The following is a 21,131-nucleotide window of genomic DNA, read 5'->3' as shown; positions in this document are numbered from 1 at the left end:
GCTTGAGTTATTAACGAGCACGACAACACAAAAGTGTTGTGTTGCACCACTGGAACTCTCCCCAGCTTTTTTTGGAGACTCTGTGATGCCCACTGGAGGAGAAAATGCTGTACCAGCTAGAATAGTGATGATGCTAAAAATTTTATGAACTTCCACATTCAGGACTTTCCCATCTCTGACAGCAGAATTAAACCATGTGTGCAGTCACAGATAAGCAAATACAGACTGTAACAAATAACAATAATAATAATAAAAGAAAAAAACTAGAGTACTTGCCCATTTTTCTAGTGTGTGCCCATGTGCAACAGCTTGTAACGCCTCTGCTGTAACGAGTGTCTCTCAGGAGTGACGCGGTGCCTCAGGAAACACTGGCACAAACTTTTAAGTGGACGAATCCACTAATCCATGGAAAATGTATTGAATTATACATTATGTCTGCTTCTGTAAGAATGCACACAAAAAAAGAGAGAAGTAGGTCAGGTTACATTTTTTACCCCGCTGAGTAGGCGGAATGGATTTCTGTCTAAGGTAAGAAGCACTTGAGATAAGATTAGAAATTAAGAAATGTTCGATTTAAATATATTTACTGTACATGTGAGAAACAAAGAGTTGTCGCTTATTTGCATGTTGCAAGCGGCACTGCGCCAACAATAAGTGACATTGTGCATTTCTACATTGTATTATTCCCCCCAAAAATACCTGATATTCAGTCAAAACAAAATATACAACACGATGCTGCAAAGAAGAAGGAACAATCCACCTCAGCAGAATAAAACAACAACTTTTTAAATGAAGGGTTAGTGCCATCAACCAAGCACAGTGTTGTGTACTTCCTAAAAGGTACGGTATAGGCAGCTTACTTTGACAAGTCCGTTATTCATTATCTCAGCACCATCTGGTCCTCAACAGCAGGAACTGGGGAGATATTTTTACAGATTTATTAAAATCACCCCTGAAGCAAAATGACATTCTGTTGAATGAAGTGGATAAAAGGCTCTTACCTGTTAAGTGTGTAGAAAGAATGTGACTCCAACCCGAGTTATTTGCAATTTCATTCATTTCAGATACGAGTATTATTATTATTTTTTTAAATTTAGAAACAACAGTGCATGCTTTTGGCCGCCACAATCAAGTATAAACATGTTGTTGTTATTGTGGCTGTATGGAATATTCTGACTGGATTAAAATCACTATGCTGATCCTGTGACATTTCATTTGAGACTATAAATTAAGGGGAGAATGACCTATGAGGAACAGAGTGGGGACGGAAATGCAAACAGGACCAGACACTGAAATTGGAAAAAGTCAAATGAGACTTGATCAGTGCTGGTGGTGGAGGGCTGAGCATGTGCTGACAGCACTGTCAGTAAATTGGACAAGATGGATTTTCATCTTCTTCTTTTTTTTCTAAAGATGCTGTTTCATCTCGACACATACAGTGTAATCCACTCAAAATAGGATTTTTGTCCTGATGATGATGCTGGTGTTGAATGGAAAATCTGTGCGGGTCACAAACATCAGTCCGTCCTATAGTAGTCATTAGGATTCATCTTGAATGTCTAATGAAAATGTTGTGTGTTTTTCATTTCTTATATGAAAAATTGGATTTATTAATGAGACGTTTACATCAAATTGAGAATTCCTGACTGCAAATGTTGTTTCATATGAACTGAAAACACAGACCACAGATTATATACCATGTACTGTAAGTATTGTATATATCTACAATTACATACACATTGCTACAAAAGCAGTGGATGATAACTTTGCAAAATGCAGAACCAAATACTTCCACAAAAAGAGAGGAATATTATAGTATTTAAAGAAGCAGGATAATGAAAAGAGGAAACTCCTGTAGTTGGACTCTCTTGTATGTTACATGACAGCTACCTCTAATAAAACAGGAAAGTCTTTTTCTCCAAGTCCTAATTACAAAATAGCATGTGGAGTTTACAGATAAAGCTCACTGTAATGAGGTGGCTGCTTGTACTTCTCTTCTTCCTGCAGTCGAGTCCTGCATCGTTATAATATCACTACAAGCCAGAGAGGACTACATGCTGCATACAGTGTGGCCTCACTGTAAATACACATAACATATTGTTTGTAATTAATCACAGAAATGTTTTCACCTCCCCGTGTCCATGGTAACAGTGATGAGCTATCAAAGGCCAGTGTGCGGGGGGTTGTAGGAGAGAGGACGGCCCGGTCATTCATCTGTGCTCACCACTGTGCTGCAGCGTGGGAACACAGCAGTAATAGCTGCTCTTCAGCGCAGCATTTAGCCCCTGTGATTGTCCGCCGTGGCCTTAAAGCTTCCGGTTAACCGGATCGTACCTGTCACTTTTAATGAGTGGCCTCAGTTCGCCAATTAGGCTGCAACATGCAGCACAGGGGGATGATGGTGTGAATCTGGAGTAATAATGTGCTTTTTTTTCTTCTTTTTTTTTTAAAGAAGAAAAGCTGAGGATTTAACCCTTTAACACCTAAGTCTCAAAATGTCCATCTGGACTTTTTGGCTTATTTTGACCATAAAAGGACCAGAAAATGTCCAGTGAGTTAAGAGCTTTTGCCCATTTTTCCAGAATAACTTTCAATATCTGGCAGTTCTTTACAATTTACTGCATGTTTAAATAGTGAGTTACAATTTAAAATGAAAATAACACTGTAGTCGTACATGCACACCAGATTTTGCATGTTAAATTTGAAAGTTGAACAGTATAGAATTTGACTTTTTGTCTTAATGTCCAAAAACAGGCTAACAAAAATGGAAACTATGTACAGGCGTTTTTCCAAATCTCTCCTCTCTGGTGACAAATGCGCTGATTCACCGGCTTCTTGCAACAGCACGAGTGAATTTATGTTGCTTTTGACTTCTCAGTTCTCAGAAACCATTGGATTTTTCCCAGTAGCACAAACCGTCTGTGATACGCTCGGTGTTAAAGGGTAATTGCCTTTCAGATTATCAAACATTTTCTCATCCACATAATCTGTGAGACGCATTATTTCCAAAAAGACCACTGTTGCATTGTGTTGCACCAGGTTTACATCAGTCAGTGTTTGAAGAACAGTGACTGCAGACAGCTTTGGGTCCAAGCTGTGCACAATCGCCCTCTGCAAAAGAAGACGTGACCTCAGTGTGAGTTGAGAAGCTCATACTAAACTATTAGGACAGTGAGAGGCACTTTCAGTATGAACAATAAAGGTCTATGCAGGGGTCTCCATCAAGTAGCTCTTGAGTTATCCTTTCACACTCATTCAGTTTGTTTGGGTTGACATGAGCTATGAGGATAATATTAAAAATCACGAGTAGCTCTCGGAGCTCCCAGTGTCATGTGACTCACTTTGTTTACAAAACTTAAATTTAACAAATTTAAGAACAGTAGGACAAACACATTTTTTTGTTTGTCCTACTGTGAAAAAGTTCTATGACACCAGGATTATTCATGACATGCTCGAGCATGACATTCACATCACTCATCACTCATTATTTAATACGTGTGTAATAAATAAACAGCGCTGAGTAAAAGGGGATTTGGGGTGAGCGTGCCGATGAACTACCAAATTAAAAGCTAATACATAGGCTATTCCACATAATAACATGACATAATAAATATAGGGGAAAATGCTAAGCTTGACAAATGTGAATATTCTGCAGCTTAATGTTGCATAGCACAGTGTGGAATGGCTTGCATCTGAGAAAAGCAGCACCCTCTTTTAAAGAAGTGCACTGGTCAATATTGCAATATTGTCTCATGCCTGTAAACCTGTAACCAAACTCATTTGATCGGTTATCTATTAATACTTGTTTACAGCTGAAGCACATTACACCTTTCCTCCTTCTCATCTTAATGTGTTATCTGCACTTTGTGGGAGAATTGAAAGCACGGTAAGTACTCCCGTGTCCATCGTGGTGGCTCTGGACGCATTAAGCTAACATTAACTCCTTCACATTGTGGATTCTGCAGTAGTTAGTATGTGTGTGTTACACCAGAGATAAGTAGTCTCGAGCTGAGGGTGCCGAGACGCATGAAACCGAGTGTTGCAGGCACAGATTAAAATGAGGGGGTTTTTCCTTAATGTGGGGAAATCACTGTGGTCACCCACTGTCCCTGGAGTTAGATCAACGAAACCTAATCATGTTTGCAGTTTGGGGTCTGAACCAATTAAGGAGCATGTGTGTCATTCACGGTATACGTGTGTGTACGAGCTGTCGCTTTCTCCATTAGCTTTGCACGTGCGGGTGCAACATTAACGCCGTGCTAGGGCTTATTTCTCTTTTCCCTCTCGTGCAGCCTCTCAAATACTCTAGGAGATTTAGCCGCAAACGAGATGTGATGCAGTTCAGCCCTAATCTCAGGCAGCAAACATCATCCGCATGGAGTTCGAGCGCTGAACGCTGTGTGAGAAATTACCTAGAAGGAGCCAGCAGGGCCGGTCACGCCTGGATGAAGTTGAGGAAGAGAAACCACAGACTGCTGGGCCTCAGAGCAAGCGAGCGTCTCCGCAGACTTCCGAAGGCAGGTCGACCATTAGCAGGCGGAAACCCCAGGATCGGGTAATGAGACAGTCCTGACGGAGTTTCTGCCTGACAGTCTGCACAGTTTTCACTGAATTCGAGGCCAAGATACCAGCTGGAGGTGAATGAGTTTTAAATCACCTGTGCCACCTCTGTCCTTCATAGGCCCTGCTCATGAAATTAAACAGCAGAGAGACTCTTCGTTAGCACAGGAATGGAAACTTTGCCGTGAAATGTAAATCAGACTGTCTTTGATACTTTCATACATATCGCACTTCTCCCGTTGATGTAATTCTAATTCCAATTTTCTGTATGAAAGCGATTCACGTTGAATGAATAATTCAGCTTGCCAGTGCATAGTCAAATTTGACTTAATTATTAATGAAAACTTTTAAGGTGTTGGGTGCGTGATATGAACGGAAAGCAACCAAATGTGGCTGTAGTTTGCTCTATAAATGGTAACATTAGGTACAGATGGAGAAGATGTAGGCAATTAATTGTATTGAAAATGGTGTTTACGAGCGAGGAACAGTGGATTTATTGCTTCCGATCATCATGTTTGATCTTAGTGGAGTTTTAAAAGAAGACACTGAGTGTTGTGTGTGTTTGTCGCTCTATTACCTTGTTTTTACTGTTTCCTATTAACTGGTGGTGTGTTTCAGGCCGTATAAAGGGTATTTACTAATTATCTTGTTTGCTGTTGTTATGTCTTTGCATCAGTCTGTCCATGCCTTTGTCCTATTTGATGAAGCGTTAAGAATGACACGAGGGAATTCACAGATAATTCTCTCATACTCAGTGATGGTCTGACTCAATTTCAGTGGTCTCAAAGGTGAAGGTTTACTTTGACCTCAGACTTGATTTGCCATGAAGAACACCTCAAGAGAATTGGTTCAAATTTGAGACGAATGTTCACTTGTATTTGGGGATCAACTGTTTAAATTTGGCACAATTCAAAACCTTGGATTACCCCTAGAGAACATTAGTTTCATTTGAAGCCCTTCTAAGTCAACATTTGCACGTTATTCACTGTAAAGCTGGAAAAAAGTGTTGGAAACTCAAATTCTTGAGTTGTAAAGTCTTTTATCAGTGACTGTCACTCACTTACTGACACTTGACTGTACCTATGTTTTAGTAAAGATCTAAATCTTGTGGCTTCATATAAGTAGCAGAGGCACAGAATTGTTAAACGTGTGGGAAGAAAACAGAACAAAGTACTATAGTGAGTTTCAGATCATCCTAATGAATTCAATTTGTCATCACTGAGAGGAGCAACAACAAAAAAGCTTTTTCCTGTATTTGCCACATTAACAAATCAACTGAAGTATCTCCAGCCTGTTATTTCAGAGTGAATTTGAATAAAAATTCCAATGGCACAATTATTCATCAACGTTGCTTGCACCCAAAGACACCCAAGACTTTTTCATTATAATTATACGTTTTTCCTGACTTGCTTATGTTTTACGCCGCATAGAAGGCAATAGCCTCTTCAATATTCAGTGATATACTACCAGGTGATGTTTATAGTAATAAATAAAACATTGGGATCATTTGTTCCTCGGGGACAGCATCTCCATAGCTGGGAGGGTTTGTTAGTAAGTCAAGGACATTGTCTATATCGAGTGAACAGATGTTTTACAGACATGTGGCCTTGGGTCTGGTCCTGGACTCTGACTCCCTTAAACAAATAGAATACCTTTAATTGCTTTCTGATGGAGATCAAGAGTATTAAGATGAATATCAACTGAAAGGAGGATCTGGTTCAGTGCTGGCAGCGACAGCAACATTTCACTGTGTTTCACTGGATTCGGTAGTTCAGTGTGCAGAGATTCCAGAAACCACAAACTTTGAGTTGCAAAGACGACTCGCTCTGAGCACCACTGAGCTACTTTTTGCCAGCAACCAGCCCAGCTTCATGTTACCAAACAGATTTGAGAGCTTTTGTCACATTTAATCAAAAAGCGCACTGGCACTTCATTATTAATCATATTTTTGCGCTGTGTGTTGTACAAAAATAAACCATTTCAAGGCGTCGTATACCCACTTCATTATTTTCTCACCCAGTTTTTTTTTTTTTACAGACTTTTCGATGGCCCATTGCCAGCAGGCTGGATGGAAACGAGATGCTGGAGATCCAAGTGTACAATTACAGCAAAGTCTTCTCCAACAGGTAAGGCGTGCTGCTGCTGCTGCACTCACTTTCACATCCACCACAGCAAATAGGGTTTCACAGTAAACCGTGTCCGTGGTTTCTGTGCCTTTCCTGTCGAAGCCTCTGACCAACTCAGAATGACACGCAGCATGTGTTCTCCAGCTGAAACCAGATAAGCCCCATCGGCCCCGAGAGTGTGCTCCAAAGTGACTCAATTTAGAGTGTAACAGACTGCACACCACAGAGCTGCTCTCCACCATGAATGAGTTTCACATCAGGGGAAGTGTGGTAGTAATGAAATAGCCTCAGTTCCTCAGTAATGGGCGCATTTGTCATTTAGCACAACAACAAACACTCACATCCCGGAACACAGTGAGTTGTTGTGAATAAGGCTACTGGGGATGTCTTGATCAAAATGTCAAATACTTCAGTTACGAAGTGATTGTGATTGTACAGCACGCGTGTGATCTGATCACAGTTCCAACAGTTTGCTGCTGCTGCTGCTGCATTTCGCTGTGTTTTCACTGACAAATCACAACAGGAGGAGGTTGAATTTCGGTCACGAGCCAATAAGAGTTCTTACGTTAATGTGCAAAGTGGTCTTGAGCAAGAAGCTACTCCTGCACAGCACTGTAACTACTTTATCATCAGTGTAGAGGCACACATGTATAGAAACAGCAGTTCCCAGCTTCCCATCCTCAACTTTCTTCATCTTTTCTTTCCCTTGAGGGAGACAAATTTAAATTGAGACGGAAGGCAAACCAGTGCACTGGCAAACTACCTGTTCTTAGCATGCAACTGACAACAACCCAATTCTCCACTGCTACAAACTAAAACAGCCAGTCTGACTGCGAGAAGCCAGAGGTGTTTGTAACCAAGGAGCTTATGTGCTTAAAATTCTGTCACAAAGCAACCAAAACCTGGGAACTGCTGAGATGACTGACGTTGCTGCAGCCTCATTAAATGAATGAACACATTCAACTAAGAAAAACTATTACCACACATTCACATCTGGTTGATGGACGGCTCAGAGTTCGTTTCATAGTCATCAAAGGCCTGTCTGACTTCATTCTTTGCCCTCAGTATCAAGAAAACGCCCTGTGAGTGTTTGCTGCATTCACAATGCAATGTTGATATATGTTCATCTTGGTGCGACACAGAGGCACCCAGAAAAAGAGGGTGATGCAGTGACATGCAGTGAAAACAATGTACTTGTGTGCACAAAACTACACGTGAATGGCCCCTCAGAAGATTAACATTATTGTCATTGTGCCCTGGGCTGATGTTTCCACATTTGAGAAGTCGTCAGCTGGCCGTGCCAGTAATCCTCTCCATCTCCTGTATCCGTAACAAATCCAATCAGATCGTCGATGTGTCCAGACTAAGGACAAATTAGTACCACCCACTCAGCTTGTTTGTGTAGGTTGTAATTTGTGTGTGTGTGTGTGTGCGGTTGTCTTCATATTTTAGAGTCACACATGTCACTTTATGGAGGGTCAGAAAGTCTGAGGAGTTGTCAGAGAACTATAGTTCAAACTGAACTGGTTCTTCTTTGGAGTGTTCAGTTTGTGTCTGTCTGCCTGTCGGTCCCCATCACTTTTGTCCAGCCTTTAATTTCTCAGCAACACTGTGTGAAATTGTGTGAATGTATGGTGACATTACTGATCTCCAGAATTTATTTGGTGATCCTCTGACTTGTCCTGCAACTCCACTATGACACTGATATTTTTCAGTTTTGTTGATGATTCCCAGAAAGGATACATCCTAATAGAGATATTCAGACTTTTTATTCAGTGCCACCCTCATTTCGCATTTTTTCACTTTTTCAAAACTAAAAAAACAATCATGGTTGTCACATAGCTCCTTCCTCCTGTTGTTAATTTGATCAGCATGCAGATGTTAGCTATTCACCTCAAAGCACTCTTGAGACATAGCACCTAACGCACGTCTCAAACAGACACAAACTCCTCCATACTTGTCACCATGATCAGGGCAAAATGAAGATTTGTGTCCCTAGTATAGGCATCGACAAGCAGTTAGCTAGTGCTCATAAAAAAAACATACATAAATAAAATATGGTTTTAATTTGGAGGTGTATACTGCCGCCGCTTTGGTTTTTCCACATTTGCAAAGTCATCAAATGGTTGTGCAATCCTGTCCATCTCCTGTAGCCACAGCAAATCCAATCAGATCGTTATTAAATAATTACCACCCACTCAGTCATTAAAACTTGCCATGTCCTTGTGTGTCTATACATAAAACATATACATAAAATGTGGTTTTAATTTTCCATATGGAAACTTGTTACACAGTTTCAACCAGATGCAATTGAGAAACTTAATCGTACTAACACCACTTTGCAAGAACATAACATCACAGCTGATGTGTACACACAGAGACGCACTCTTGCATACACTTAAACAGAACCACAACCCAACACACGTTCATTTAAGTGGATCAATAATTCAAGGTGAGTCAAAGCTCGTGTTGTTCTCACACGTTCTCCATATGTCCCCGGGCTGCTTCATTACCACGGTAACTGATGAGCTTCAGCACTTCGGGGCACAAACACAAGTGTGTACATGGTCAGTGTGTCACACCCTGCGCCCACACGTCTGCGATCACGTTACCACGTCACAAAGAGGAGGCAGTGATGTGTGATGGTGTCTGTGCTGTAGCGGCATATAGATCCTGTTTTGTTTTCTGTTTTCCTTGGAGATGAGAGGAGGTCACATGATTGTGAGGTGTTTGACTTTGGGTCAAGGTTATAATAGTTTTGGATTAGTTTTAGTTTTTAAAAATGAGTTCGTTTAAATTAGTTTGAAGAGCAGGTTTGCTTGTGTTAGTTTTAGTATTTGCCAGGTGCAAGACGCAAAAAGGTCATAATAAGTACTGTGTCATTAAAACCCAGCAAAAGATGCCATTTTAAAAATGTATTAGGACACATGAACAAATATGACAGACTACAAGACAGTAGCCTGAAGTGAAAAATGTGAATTCAGTTTCAGTTAGTTATGTTTTTTTTTTTTTTAAACTCTAGTTTTTATTTTTATTTCAGTTAACGAAAATGTTGAAAATGACTGCCTGAAGGTTCATGAAGGACCATAAGAATACGATTTATTAAATTATTATTGTTTGTTATTATTATTATAATAATTTTTTGATTTGTCAAAGTGCATGAGCTGAATTAAAAAAAGGCTACTTTTCTGGCCTAAATACATCATAACTGGTTATGTTGTTATGTTATGTTGTGTCAGAAAAATAAACTCTAACTTGCAGCATTAGTGGTTTTGTTCCCAAGGCAAGAATCTAACATTTTTGCCTCGTAACTTTTAAAATTCAAAGGTCATACATGGCCGCTGTCCTTCGACGCCTCTGGTCCTCGACCATAAAAAGGCACAGCCATCGTATCTGTTTTAGTTTGAGACAGACTGACCACGGGCAGTCTTTATTTGAATGACACAAATCCACCGGTGCTGTGGGTTTTTCTACGACATGAAGCTACAGCAAATCAATGCGGGGCATTGTCATCCGAGGACCTGCTGTAGCTCATCGATCTCTATAACTTTGACATGATAAAGCTTGTATTTTCACTCTTTACTCTGTAATTGTTTTTTTACGGTAATCATTGCAAATAGTGAGCTATAATGTGTAAGTACTACAAACTGTCGTGCAGTGGTTTCGGCATCAATCGAATATAAACTCATTTATTCTTAATGCTTTAATGCAAAGCTTATTTGCGTTCAGAGGCGTGTGTCCCTCACTTGGACATATTTTTAATAATTGTGGGGACAAAGTACAGATGGCTAAATGCACTCTCCACTCACAAATGGAAATAATCTGACTCCTAATTTGCTTCTAAATTAATGTCCACTGAGCTGGAAACTAATTTGTAACGTCTGTTGAAAGCTTTCTTTTTTTTTAGACTGATAATAAAATTAAATAAAACATAAGCACAGGCTAATTATGCTGGTACACAGAGCTCATACAGTGACTAAAAATGTAATATAAATTGGGAGCAATTGAATATATTTGAATGCTATTACTATATCACTGGGTTACATCACTTCAGCCTTAACTGCTAGGGAGTGCATCCATACATTCCTCCTTTTTTCACTCATTAATTCTCCATAATCATTTACATCTACCTGTAAATGCCTGTCCATGAATCGTTTAATTGTTCAACAGGTCACTGACACGTCACGGCAACTCATCATATCAACCAAAATGACCCATTTATACGGTGGCCGGAAAAAACGCAGCTGCAACGACCCGAAAACCATGCAGAAGGAGAAATGAGCTGCATATTCACAGGCCAGATTCGAAAGCACAAACAAAAACAAATGCAACGCAGAAGAGAGAAGAAATGCTCTGCAAAAGAAAAATGGACTGCAGAAAGCCAAAACACATGCATCAACAGAAACAACAAAACCATAAGAAACCGAAAACACAACACACACACATCCTAAAACACAAGCAGTAGAGAAAAAACACCAGCTCTGTGACCAGCCGTTATGATACACAGGAACTACTTAATTCTTACTTTATTAAAAGACCTACTCCTGTATTTGCTCTGGGCGTAGTGAGATTTTGTTCACAAGTGGTAAAGCGTCGTCACGTGACCAGCTCGACCAGCTTTTTGTAAACACAATCCACACCATCCATCTTCTCGACTTCGACCACTCACAATCTCGTAAAATACTAGCAAAGACGAGGAAAATACTCAAATAGTCTGCAAAAAGTGATCGGAGGGGATTATAAAGGCTGCTGTTCGCGTATCACATCCATGTAGAATGAACAGCCAAATAGACAATAAGGTGAACTTTGTTTCCATACCTGAGCATAACCTACGTCTTTTTTCATAGATAATCAATGTAATGTAACCTCAGGTTACAAATGCATGTATAGCTATGGAAAGAAATGGTTTTTTTAGACACTTTTTCTAAGTTCACCTTTTTGTCCATTTGGCTGTTCATTCTTCAGCCAATGTACACAGGTGTGATTTTAAATACAAAGATGACCGTGTCCGTGGTTCTATCTAAACTCAAACACACAAATGAATATCAGTTCTACTCTGCTGGCAGAAACTCTGTCATACTGATCGATGAGAAGGTATTTTAAAATTCTAGCAGTGCAGCTCCATGAATCTCACACATACTTATAGTATGTGTGTGTACATTTCAAAGAGATTATATATATATATAAACATATGAAACTTCTGAACTACTTTCTCGCTTATTTTAAAAGTGAATGTACAGATTCAATATGTTCGGTTTCATTAATGTTGTATTGCTTTCTGCATCCTGGTCAGATGAAGTGTGATAAGAATGTTTACAGATAATTCACATAGCTGCCTCTGGCTTAAATGAATCTTCCTTCCTTTCTTTCTCATCTCCTGATTTCAGCACTAAATCGAGTCATTTCCCCCCTTGCCATTTGTTTTCCTTCCCTTCTTAAGTTTCTCTTATCTCCACATCAGCTCTCTGGTTTTCATTAAACCCCAGCGCTGAGATTTGTAGCCAAACAACAGGGCTTTTGTGGGTCACAAATAGTATACTCTAACTCCCTCACATGAGCTTGTAACGGTTGAAATTAATCTTGTTTTCCTTCTGTTTTAAGCATTCAAATGAATGGTTTTATGTTTTTCTATTTCACCAGAAGCATGAACATATTTTGGTCCATACTGAAATTCCTCAACAGACACAGGATGAATCTTTACTTACTTGGGTGATTCTTTACATTTTCATGTACACATCTAAATGATCTAACACAGGGGTCTCAAACTCAAATGACCTGTGGGCCACTGACTGTCTCGTCTGGTCAGTCGGGGGCCAGTCAAGTAAAAAAAAAAAGCCCAACTTTTTTGGGAAAAGCAACAGTTGCGGTGGAAGTTATGAGCTCAAAATTACCTATCAATATGCTGTATTAATTCCTTTTTGTATATATACTCTTGCCTCGTGTGAGCTTTTTTATCCATTATTCTGTACTGCACTTTGGTCCACTGTGTTTGTTTTGTGCTTTACAAATAAAGTTGGATAAGATTGGATCATTTCAAAAATATAAGGGCTTGTTTTAATATGCAACAATAAAAAAAAACATATTTATGATGCAAAATTAATCTATTAATTTAAAAATAAAAACATACACTTTACAACTTGATATTGTTTGGAGGGCCACATGAAATCGATTGGAGGGCCACATGTGGCCCCAGGGCCACCACTTTGAGACCCCTGATCTAACAGCTTAATTTGCAAAAGACATATATTTGCATTTGTTTTTTTTTTTTATTCATTAGTGGTTTCTGCATTTGAACTATTAAGTGCTTTCTGTCCTTTTACATTTTAGTCAACATCTGGGTCGAATTTGGATTTTGGATAGGATTTTTACCACCCCCATGTTTCATTTCTCCCATGATGCATCTGTTCTGTGCAGCAAACAAAAAGCTAAACAAAACCACACACCTGATGGACAGTGAAAGCGGACACAGACATAATAGCTTTCTCTGTTGTTTGTGGTTGGAAAAAAATCTAGTGTGTGAGCGTGTACTTGTGAACCAGTAGAACAGGGGACTTTGGTGTTGTTATACACTCACAAACAGGGGACTCCACGTTAAACAGGGGACATTTTTTCAGTATTGACTGTTCCCGTTTTTCTTCTGAATTGTTTTTTTCTAATATGCATGTGGGGTCACCGACAGGGGAGGCATTGGTTTGCAGAGGATTTTTCCCTGCTTATCAAAGGCCAAATCTCTCTTTCTCCCCTTCTCTCTCTCTCTCTCGCCCTCCGTCTACACATGCACACTGGTTTGTTCAGCTATCCTTTTAAGGCCTCCCATTCATTTAGACATCCTAACCAAAGCCTTATCCGTAACCTTAACCTAACCACAATTCAAATTTTAGTCCTGATCCAGTGTTTATACCAGAAAAGGTCCTAAAGAGGAAACAAGTACACACACCCACACACACACCTGTCTGCTGTATCATTTCCATTTCACACTGTCCACACAGCTGAGTTGCCAGCAGCTGTGCTGGATTAGTGCAGCCTTGAGAATCATCCTGTCACTCGCGCTCATGTACCTTCTCTCCAGAAGTTTCATTAGTTTCATCTTGATTTTTTTTTTTTATTCATTCATTTATTTTTTTTGTAAAAAGAAACCTGAAGCTCACCAGTAATACAAACTGAAAGGGAAGGAAGCTCTGAATTATGAAGCAGATGAAAGTAAATTGTTTGAACCAGCCACAATAAATAATGAATGCCGCCTTTTGAAGTGCTAAAAAGTGAGCCAGAACATGATAGGGCCTCGGCTCAATTATTCAACACGTGTACACACATTACAATGACTGAGAGGAAACGACAGACCCTTTGCTTTTCCGATTAGCACTGGATACATTGATCACCACTGTCCCGGTGAAGGAGAGCGACTTTATTGTGCAGGAGTTTAGATCTTTCAAATTGAATGTCTCTCCTTCAAAGAGAAATTTTGCATCAAAGCACCATCAATAATATTGTGAACTTTCTTCTAAGCTTGGAAATATGCAAAGTTTTTTTTTCCAAACAATTTTTTTTTCTGGTCTCAAACAACTTTTCTTTTCTGGTCTCAGTTTTGAAGCATCACTTTCTGGGGGGAGGGTTAAATTCATCACCACTGACTCAGGGGAAACATAAACTACAGGTGAGGACAGGGATTTATTTCAGGGCTGAGGGAAAAATAATATCAGAGGTTAAACACTGCCCACTCTCTATTTGCTTTGGTGATAAGATGCCGCATTTATTGTTGGTTTTTCATACTGAGGTGCAGGTGTGCTTGTGTGCTCTGTGTGTTTGTCTGTGTGCACTGTGTTGTTCAATTCACTCTGGCTGTCAGCTTCTATAGTCCCACTGGGACACTCGCATCATCACTATGTTTGTGTGTGTATGTGCGTGCACACAAGCATGTGTGGTTAAGCTATTGATTGTAAGCTTTCATTTTATGATATTATCGCTCCCCGTGGCCTCATATCCAGCCCGCTGATTGTGTCTGCTCTTTAATGATCGTCTTGCGATACCTTCCACTGTGTGCCACATATGCAGTGAAATTTAAAACACAGTGTGTCTCACCACGTGCCTGATCATTACAGCAGATATGACATATGGCCGTGTCTCCGTGAGGGCTGGCCTGCATGTTTGTGTGTGTGTTTGTGGCAGATTGCACCCAACACTGTTTTGGGGGAAACTCTTTAAATTATTCACCAGCTCTAATTGACTCGCTGAATGGGGACTGTATTGGGTTTCTTCCCACTGTTTTGCATAATGCGGGATTCCTGGGCAGCATAGCAATAAACCTGATGTGAAATGATTTTATACTCTATATGTAACACGAATAAAAGGTTCAATTATAACATTTTGGAAAAATTCCTGTATTTATGACTTGGTTATTTCATCATCTGACAATTTATGTCATCTGTGTAGTTGCAGGGCGGGTTATTAGGGTTTTAAACTGTAGAGCAGAGGTTTCAAACTGGTGGTCCGTGGGCCACATGTGGCCCCCCAATCGATTACATGCGGCCCATCACTTAATATCTCGTTATAATGAAAATGTGAGCTCCTCTTCCTTTAAACACAGTGAGGTGATAAAACATAGAGAGAGTATAACACTTAATGTATTTGCTATAAAAGTAATAAAAAGTAGTTTGTAATTTTCACATATCAAATGTATTACAGTCAACATAACATTTACATAAACATTTGTAAATGCAGCTGTGCACATTATTATTCAGTTGATTTTAGATGTATTTGTAATTATTATTATTATTATTACTATTATTATTGTTGTGAACGATACATCGTTCCATATCAAAACAAGCACTTTTACTTTGAAATTCAGGGAAATATCATCATCAATATCTTTATTGCATTATAATATTATAATGCAATAAACTGAACAGTTGTTTTTTTTCCCACTAGACGCTCATTGGCCCTCGTGTCATTTGAGTTTGACCCCTGCTGTAGAGCATAAATATATATATATATATATATATATATATATGAATAATTGGCCAAAACCATGAACGAATATGTTCACACAAAGCCTCTCAGCTCCACACTGCTCAACAGCATCATAGCATTAGTCATGTGAAACGGCTGCAAACTGGCTGGTATATTACAAAAAACACAAAGAAGTGGCCTTGAAAAGTCGGTCTGTTTTCAGATGAAGAACGCAGCACACAAATAATGTGTTCTCTTTTCATTGAGCACCAAAAAAGGCACAACAATCACTAAAATGTTATGCACTGCAGCTTCAAATACAGTTCACAGCAACACTTTATCCAAAAATATTGGTTCAATTACCTCGAATGTTGCACTGCAGCTCACCCACAGGCATGTGCTCAGCTGAAGTGATGTCTCCTCGTTGACCTAAACATTCATAAGAACAAAATTGAAATCCATTACTTACAGTTTCCCAGATAAAATGTACAGTATAGCAGGCATAAAAATACTATAATATTACATGAATTCAAGTAAAGTGCTAGTGATTGGTAGTTTTCATGCAGGTTGGCGTTTGACTCAACAGTCAATTGGTTGTTTAATGTTTGTACAGTATGTTGCCCCTGAGAAAAGGCTGGTAACTTGTCTTATCCAATGGATGAATGGATATGACCAAAAATATGAATGATTACTTATGGGCTCACATGCTGAATTTGGCTCAAAGGTCAGTGCTTCGCCTCTGCAACCGTCAGCTTTAATTAATTACAAGAAGAAGTAAATGAATTAAAAGTATTTTTTCACTTGGAAATTCCAAGTAACAGCCAGTTTTGTCAAAACAAAAGCAAAGATTAATCCTTGTATTATGTGTCCTTGGTAAATTAATTGTGTGGTCTCTATGTAACAAGTTTGCATCTGATGTGTTGAAACCTTTGAATAATGTGCAGTCAGAAATATAAACAGCCCTGATTTTGGGTATTTCTAAATCATTTGTTTTAAATATCTCATGCAAGTCTTCATATTCACGTCTTTGGAGGTGCTCTTATAGGAGCTCAAGAGACAAATACTACAGATTACCACTTCAGACAGGATAGGAAGCTTATATTCAGTGGGACTATGAGTGGTTGCCCCGGTTATCATCTGGCAACAAGTCAGAGCTCCCATAGTTTGTCTGCTATGTTGGACAGCAGTATACTAATCCATGAAGCCTGCCAGGAAGTCATTAGTAGAAAAGAAACACAACTCAGGTCTATAGATAAAGTAAACCAGCAGAAGCCCATTAAACTTGTTGTTTCTTATATAACTACTGAATTCACATATATGCTGAATACATCTTTTGCCGTTGTCCTTAACAAATGTAAACTATCTGGAAAATTAGCTCAAACACAACACAGACACTATGAATATTTAATGTGTGATTATTTTAAGTAGGTTACATAAGAATTGTTTTCCTCTGTTGTTCATATTGTTGAGTGGTGTTTGAAAGGACGGGGCCTAATTGATCTGCACTTGTCGCATTTGTGTAGGCGACACAAGGTAAGAGGAGAAACTAGGTGAGAAGGGGTTGATCTGCATTGTGTTGGTGTGTTTGAGCTGATATGTAGTTATTGTGAGCTGCTTTGAGACCTGACACACTGTAATGAGCTACCGACAAAGGCAGTTCAGCACTTTCTCAGTGTCTGTCATGGCACGTATTCATCATCAGCAGCCGCCTGCAGTGTGTTCACCTCTCTGTCACTGGCACACACTCTGCTGCTCACTGTGAGACTGGGTGGTGCAGAGCAGATGCTTTTGGTGAATAAAAAAAAAAGCACAAAATGTCAAAATGTTCAGCAGTCTAACTGAAAAAAAATGACGTGGTGTGAAAATGACTAAAACGACTTCCACAGAGGTGAACAGATGGGCATCATATGAGGAACAAAGGACAAAAACACATAATACACCATGTATTGATCTGATTGATTTCTGTTAATGATGTGTGGCTCCCTGTTGATGTTTTTCCCGCAGACTGGTGGGGACTTTTTCTATGGTTCTTCAGAAGGTGGCAGAAGAGGGACACGTAGAGTTGACCGACACACTCATAGATGATAACAACTTTTTAATAAAGGTAAGTCTGGAGTCTATAGAGAGACATTTTGAAGAGCTTGTTCATGTCATGTCCTTGGTAGATATTATTTCACATAAGGATTTCTCTGTTGAATGTTTATAAATGCTGTCAGATATAGATAAAATGTCTAATGTAAATGTAAATGCATATTTTATTGCTTCGTAACTACTGGATGTGCGACTAGCCAACTCCATATACAGTATAAATGGTGAAAATGATGACTACTTTGAAGGTATATTGAGCTCCACAGCTATTCTACCAAAGGCACTGTATTAGGACAGCCAAAACAAAGCATTATCCTTAAACTTATAACCATAACCAGTCAATGCCTAACCCTAACTTTAACCTTAACCTGACCACAATTCAAATCTTAACGTCCATTCACACCAGCCTCGTTTTAATTAAACTCTAGTTCGATGCACATCAGAGAAGAGAACTCTGGTCTGCCTATAAAACGTAGGTCTCGGTTCGCTTCAAGCGAACCAAATGCAGGAAGTGGACTACAACACAGGGCATTGTGGGTACAACACAACCAAAACATATGCACGTGTAGAACGATAGCCGGGAGAAATGGCTGAGCCCATTGTTGCAGCGTATATGTGTAGTATGTAGGATATAGGATTTGATGCAGCTCCATGTTTTGCTCTTATGTGTCGGAAACAGAAGTTGCCCTACATTAACCAATAGATGAGCGAGTTTTCTTGTTCATTGTTTGTCTCGTCTTCATTTTCAGTCATTTTTGATGCAGCGCCAGGAGAGGAGGGGAATACGTTACGTCACTAAATTGCTAAAGTGTGTAAGCAATCTCGGCCCGGCTCAATGTTGTAACCCTCAATCATACCGAGTGTAGCGGAGGTTATTAGGTGTGTTTTCTGAGGAGTTCCTCAGAAATCGGAATCTGGACCAGGTTTTGGTCTCCATGAGGGCTACTGGTCCTGACAAGTACCTTCCACACACATACACAAATGCAGAGAGAGTGAATAAACTTTCTTTTAAACAGTGTATACACATTGTTCATTACTGTACATCCTCGCAGTAAGACACTGGTAACTAAACCCTGAACAGCAACTGTGTTACTGACACTGGTGCGGTTGCCATCGAAACAAATCCAAGTCCTTGCGGACTACGGTGATTGCCTTGCAGGGGTGAAAGAATAGTGACAGCGAGAGAAAGAGGATGGTGGAAGATTGGGGGGTCGAGGTATATTTCCTCCTCATTTGTCTTTGTCAGTCAAATGAATTGGCCTTTTCATAATCAGGTCATTGTCAGGAGGATAATGTTTATCGAGTGACTCCTGGGGCTCCAAAGACAAACTATAGTGTCATGTTTCTGGCTCACAGTGACATAAACTGTCAATGTCAATCCCCGCGAGCAAATACGTGGTGTAGGAGACGAAGAGATGAAGTTCGATTGAGTGTGTTGGGAACTCTGTCCAAACACAATTCAACAGACTGATACGGACTCGCCAAGATGGTTATTGTTTTTGGCTGGAGAGGATTTAGTTTGGCAGCTTCTAGTTTGTCGGCTGAGTTCAGCAATTAAAATGAAATGTCTTATTAATGACATAATAAAAGAAATACAGTCTACTCACTGGGTATGAATCCATGGTATAAAGTGCTTCACATAACAGATAATAAAGATCATTTGTTTGATATGCTAAAACCAGCATGCAAACACACTTGTGTTTAGCAGGTTCAGTCTTTGCCATGAATGAGGCAAATATCCCAAACTAAAGTTCAACTGAGGCTGATTGGAAAAGTTGATATTTGTGCATAAATCTAATTAAAACTTTGGCCCCGATGATGCATGAACCGTTCATGGATCATCGCAGTTATTACGGAGGCATTGCAATGGTCTGAATGAAGGCATGGCTAGACGTCTAAGACTAGAAGACACATAACTGAATAGAAGATTAGAAGATATTATGTGAATGAGTAATGTGAAGAAGAAATTGAAAGGAAAATAAATCATTAAATCGGTTCAGTATTTTGTCAGTTGATGGGCTATAAATTACCACAGTCATCCAAACAGAATAACAATTTAAATCATTGAATCTTTGGCAGAAATTGGCTGCTTCATCTTTGTAGATTATTAAAACTATTTTGGATTCATTAAGCCAAATTAGATATCTGCAGCATGACATCTGTGGAAGTTAACCCTTCGAAACACAGAGCATTTAGGCAGCTTTTTTTTTATACTATACCATACTGTTAAAATGTATAGACAGGGCTATAAGAATGTGCAATAAAGAGTGTCTTGTCCTTTTTTTTTTCCAGCACAACCTATAGGCAATCTGATGCCATGATTTTTGTTTCCATGTTCACCAACTACATAAACACACCTGAGCAGAAAGTAATCACATATGTGAAATTTGGAAATACCTCACATTTCAAAGTTTGCTTGGCTCGTTTTTAGGAACAAAAACAGAAGAAAAATTGTCTATTTTGTGACTTCAGCACAATTATCACTAGTATATATAAAATCAATCACAATTTTGACAACCCTTGAGAAGACGAAAAAAAAAGCCTGGAGATGTGACCTATAAACACACACACACCCCTAGGATGTCCATATAAGAGTTGTGTATTATTCCCACTGCAATTTACCAAGGGTACACCTACGGCACACATCTGTGCCACGTGAGCACTAAGGGTTAAGATTATAAGATTAAATGAGCTAATTTTCATGAACTTCCCCTCCCTTTCAGACCAGTGTGACCATCGAGATCAGATACCAGCCGATGGACAACACAGTCGGAGTGTGGAGTGATGGAGAGCTCCTGGATGTGCCTGACGACCGTGATGGTTTTTTTACCTTTGAAAGTGACAGCCTGCTCTCTGGACACAGCCCCGGGTCAGGGTCCTCCCCCGGTCGAACCTTACAGGGATCCATACCGACCTTCAGAAAGTGAGTCAAACATAAAAGGATATAGTCAGGCTGTGAAATGCTGCTGGTTTCAACTCGAAAATGTATGGTTCAATTTATTTTATGATGTTTCAGTTGTGGTTCAACGCGGATGAGGAAATAGTTTGGGTGTACTGGAGGTTTACAGATGACTCCAACATTCTTACACTGACGAGGCCTCATGCTGATGTCGCACTGTCGTTATTACACTGTCAGAATGTCATTAGGTTCATAGCCCGCTTTCATATTAGCTCTGATAATTATCTCATAAGACAAATTGGAATTTGGCGCATTTGAGTTATTTTATAATGTGCCATTAAATAAATTGAAAATGTGCTTTGCTGATGTAAACATTGCATTGTGAGTGTCACGCTGAATGATTCTGCTGTCAGAATTCATAGCTTTCAATGAGAACCTCCCGAACAGCACACAGGGATTATTCATGCAGTGTTGGTGAAAGGTGTGTGTTCCCACTTCAGGAAAGTAGGGAT

The 21,131-nt window shown here is 39.5% G+C and overlaps 1 protein-coding gene and 1 long non-coding RNA gene across 2 annotated transcripts in view; one reads left to right on the top strand and one right to left on the bottom strand.

The window, feature by feature from the left end:
* Nucleotides 1-21,131, top strand: part of otofa (otoferlin a) — a 62,533-nt gene that overhangs the window by 10,085 nt on the left and 31,317 nt on the right. The window contains exons 3-5 of the mRNA XM_044048777.1: nt 6,598-6,686; nt 17,637-17,736; nt 20,444-20,643. Coding sequence (XP_043904712.1) covers nt 6,598-6,686; nt 17,637-17,736; nt 20,444-20,643 — 389 coding nt within the window. The remainder of the gene's footprint in view (nt 1-6,597; nt 6,687-17,636; nt 17,737-20,443; nt 20,644-21,131) is intronic.
* LOC122783863 lies at nt 281-20,613 on the bottom strand. The gene is made up of 4 exons (XR_006362108.1): nt 20,551-20,613; nt 15,996-16,061; nt 861-915; nt 281-441 (listed from the first exon to the last, which is right to left on the bottom strand). It is a non-coding gene; the product is annotated as an uncharacterized LOC122783863 (long non-coding RNA).

Source organism: Solea senegalensis, linkage group LG17 (assembly GCF_019176455.1).
Source record: "Solea senegalensis isolate Sse05_10M linkage group LG17, IFAPA_SoseM_1, whole genome shotgun sequence".
Classification (NCBI taxonomy): domain Eukaryota; kingdom Metazoa; phylum Chordata; class Actinopteri; order Pleuronectiformes; family Soleidae; genus Solea; species Solea senegalensis.
This window is presented reverse-complemented; position numbering and strand designations above follow the sequence as displayed.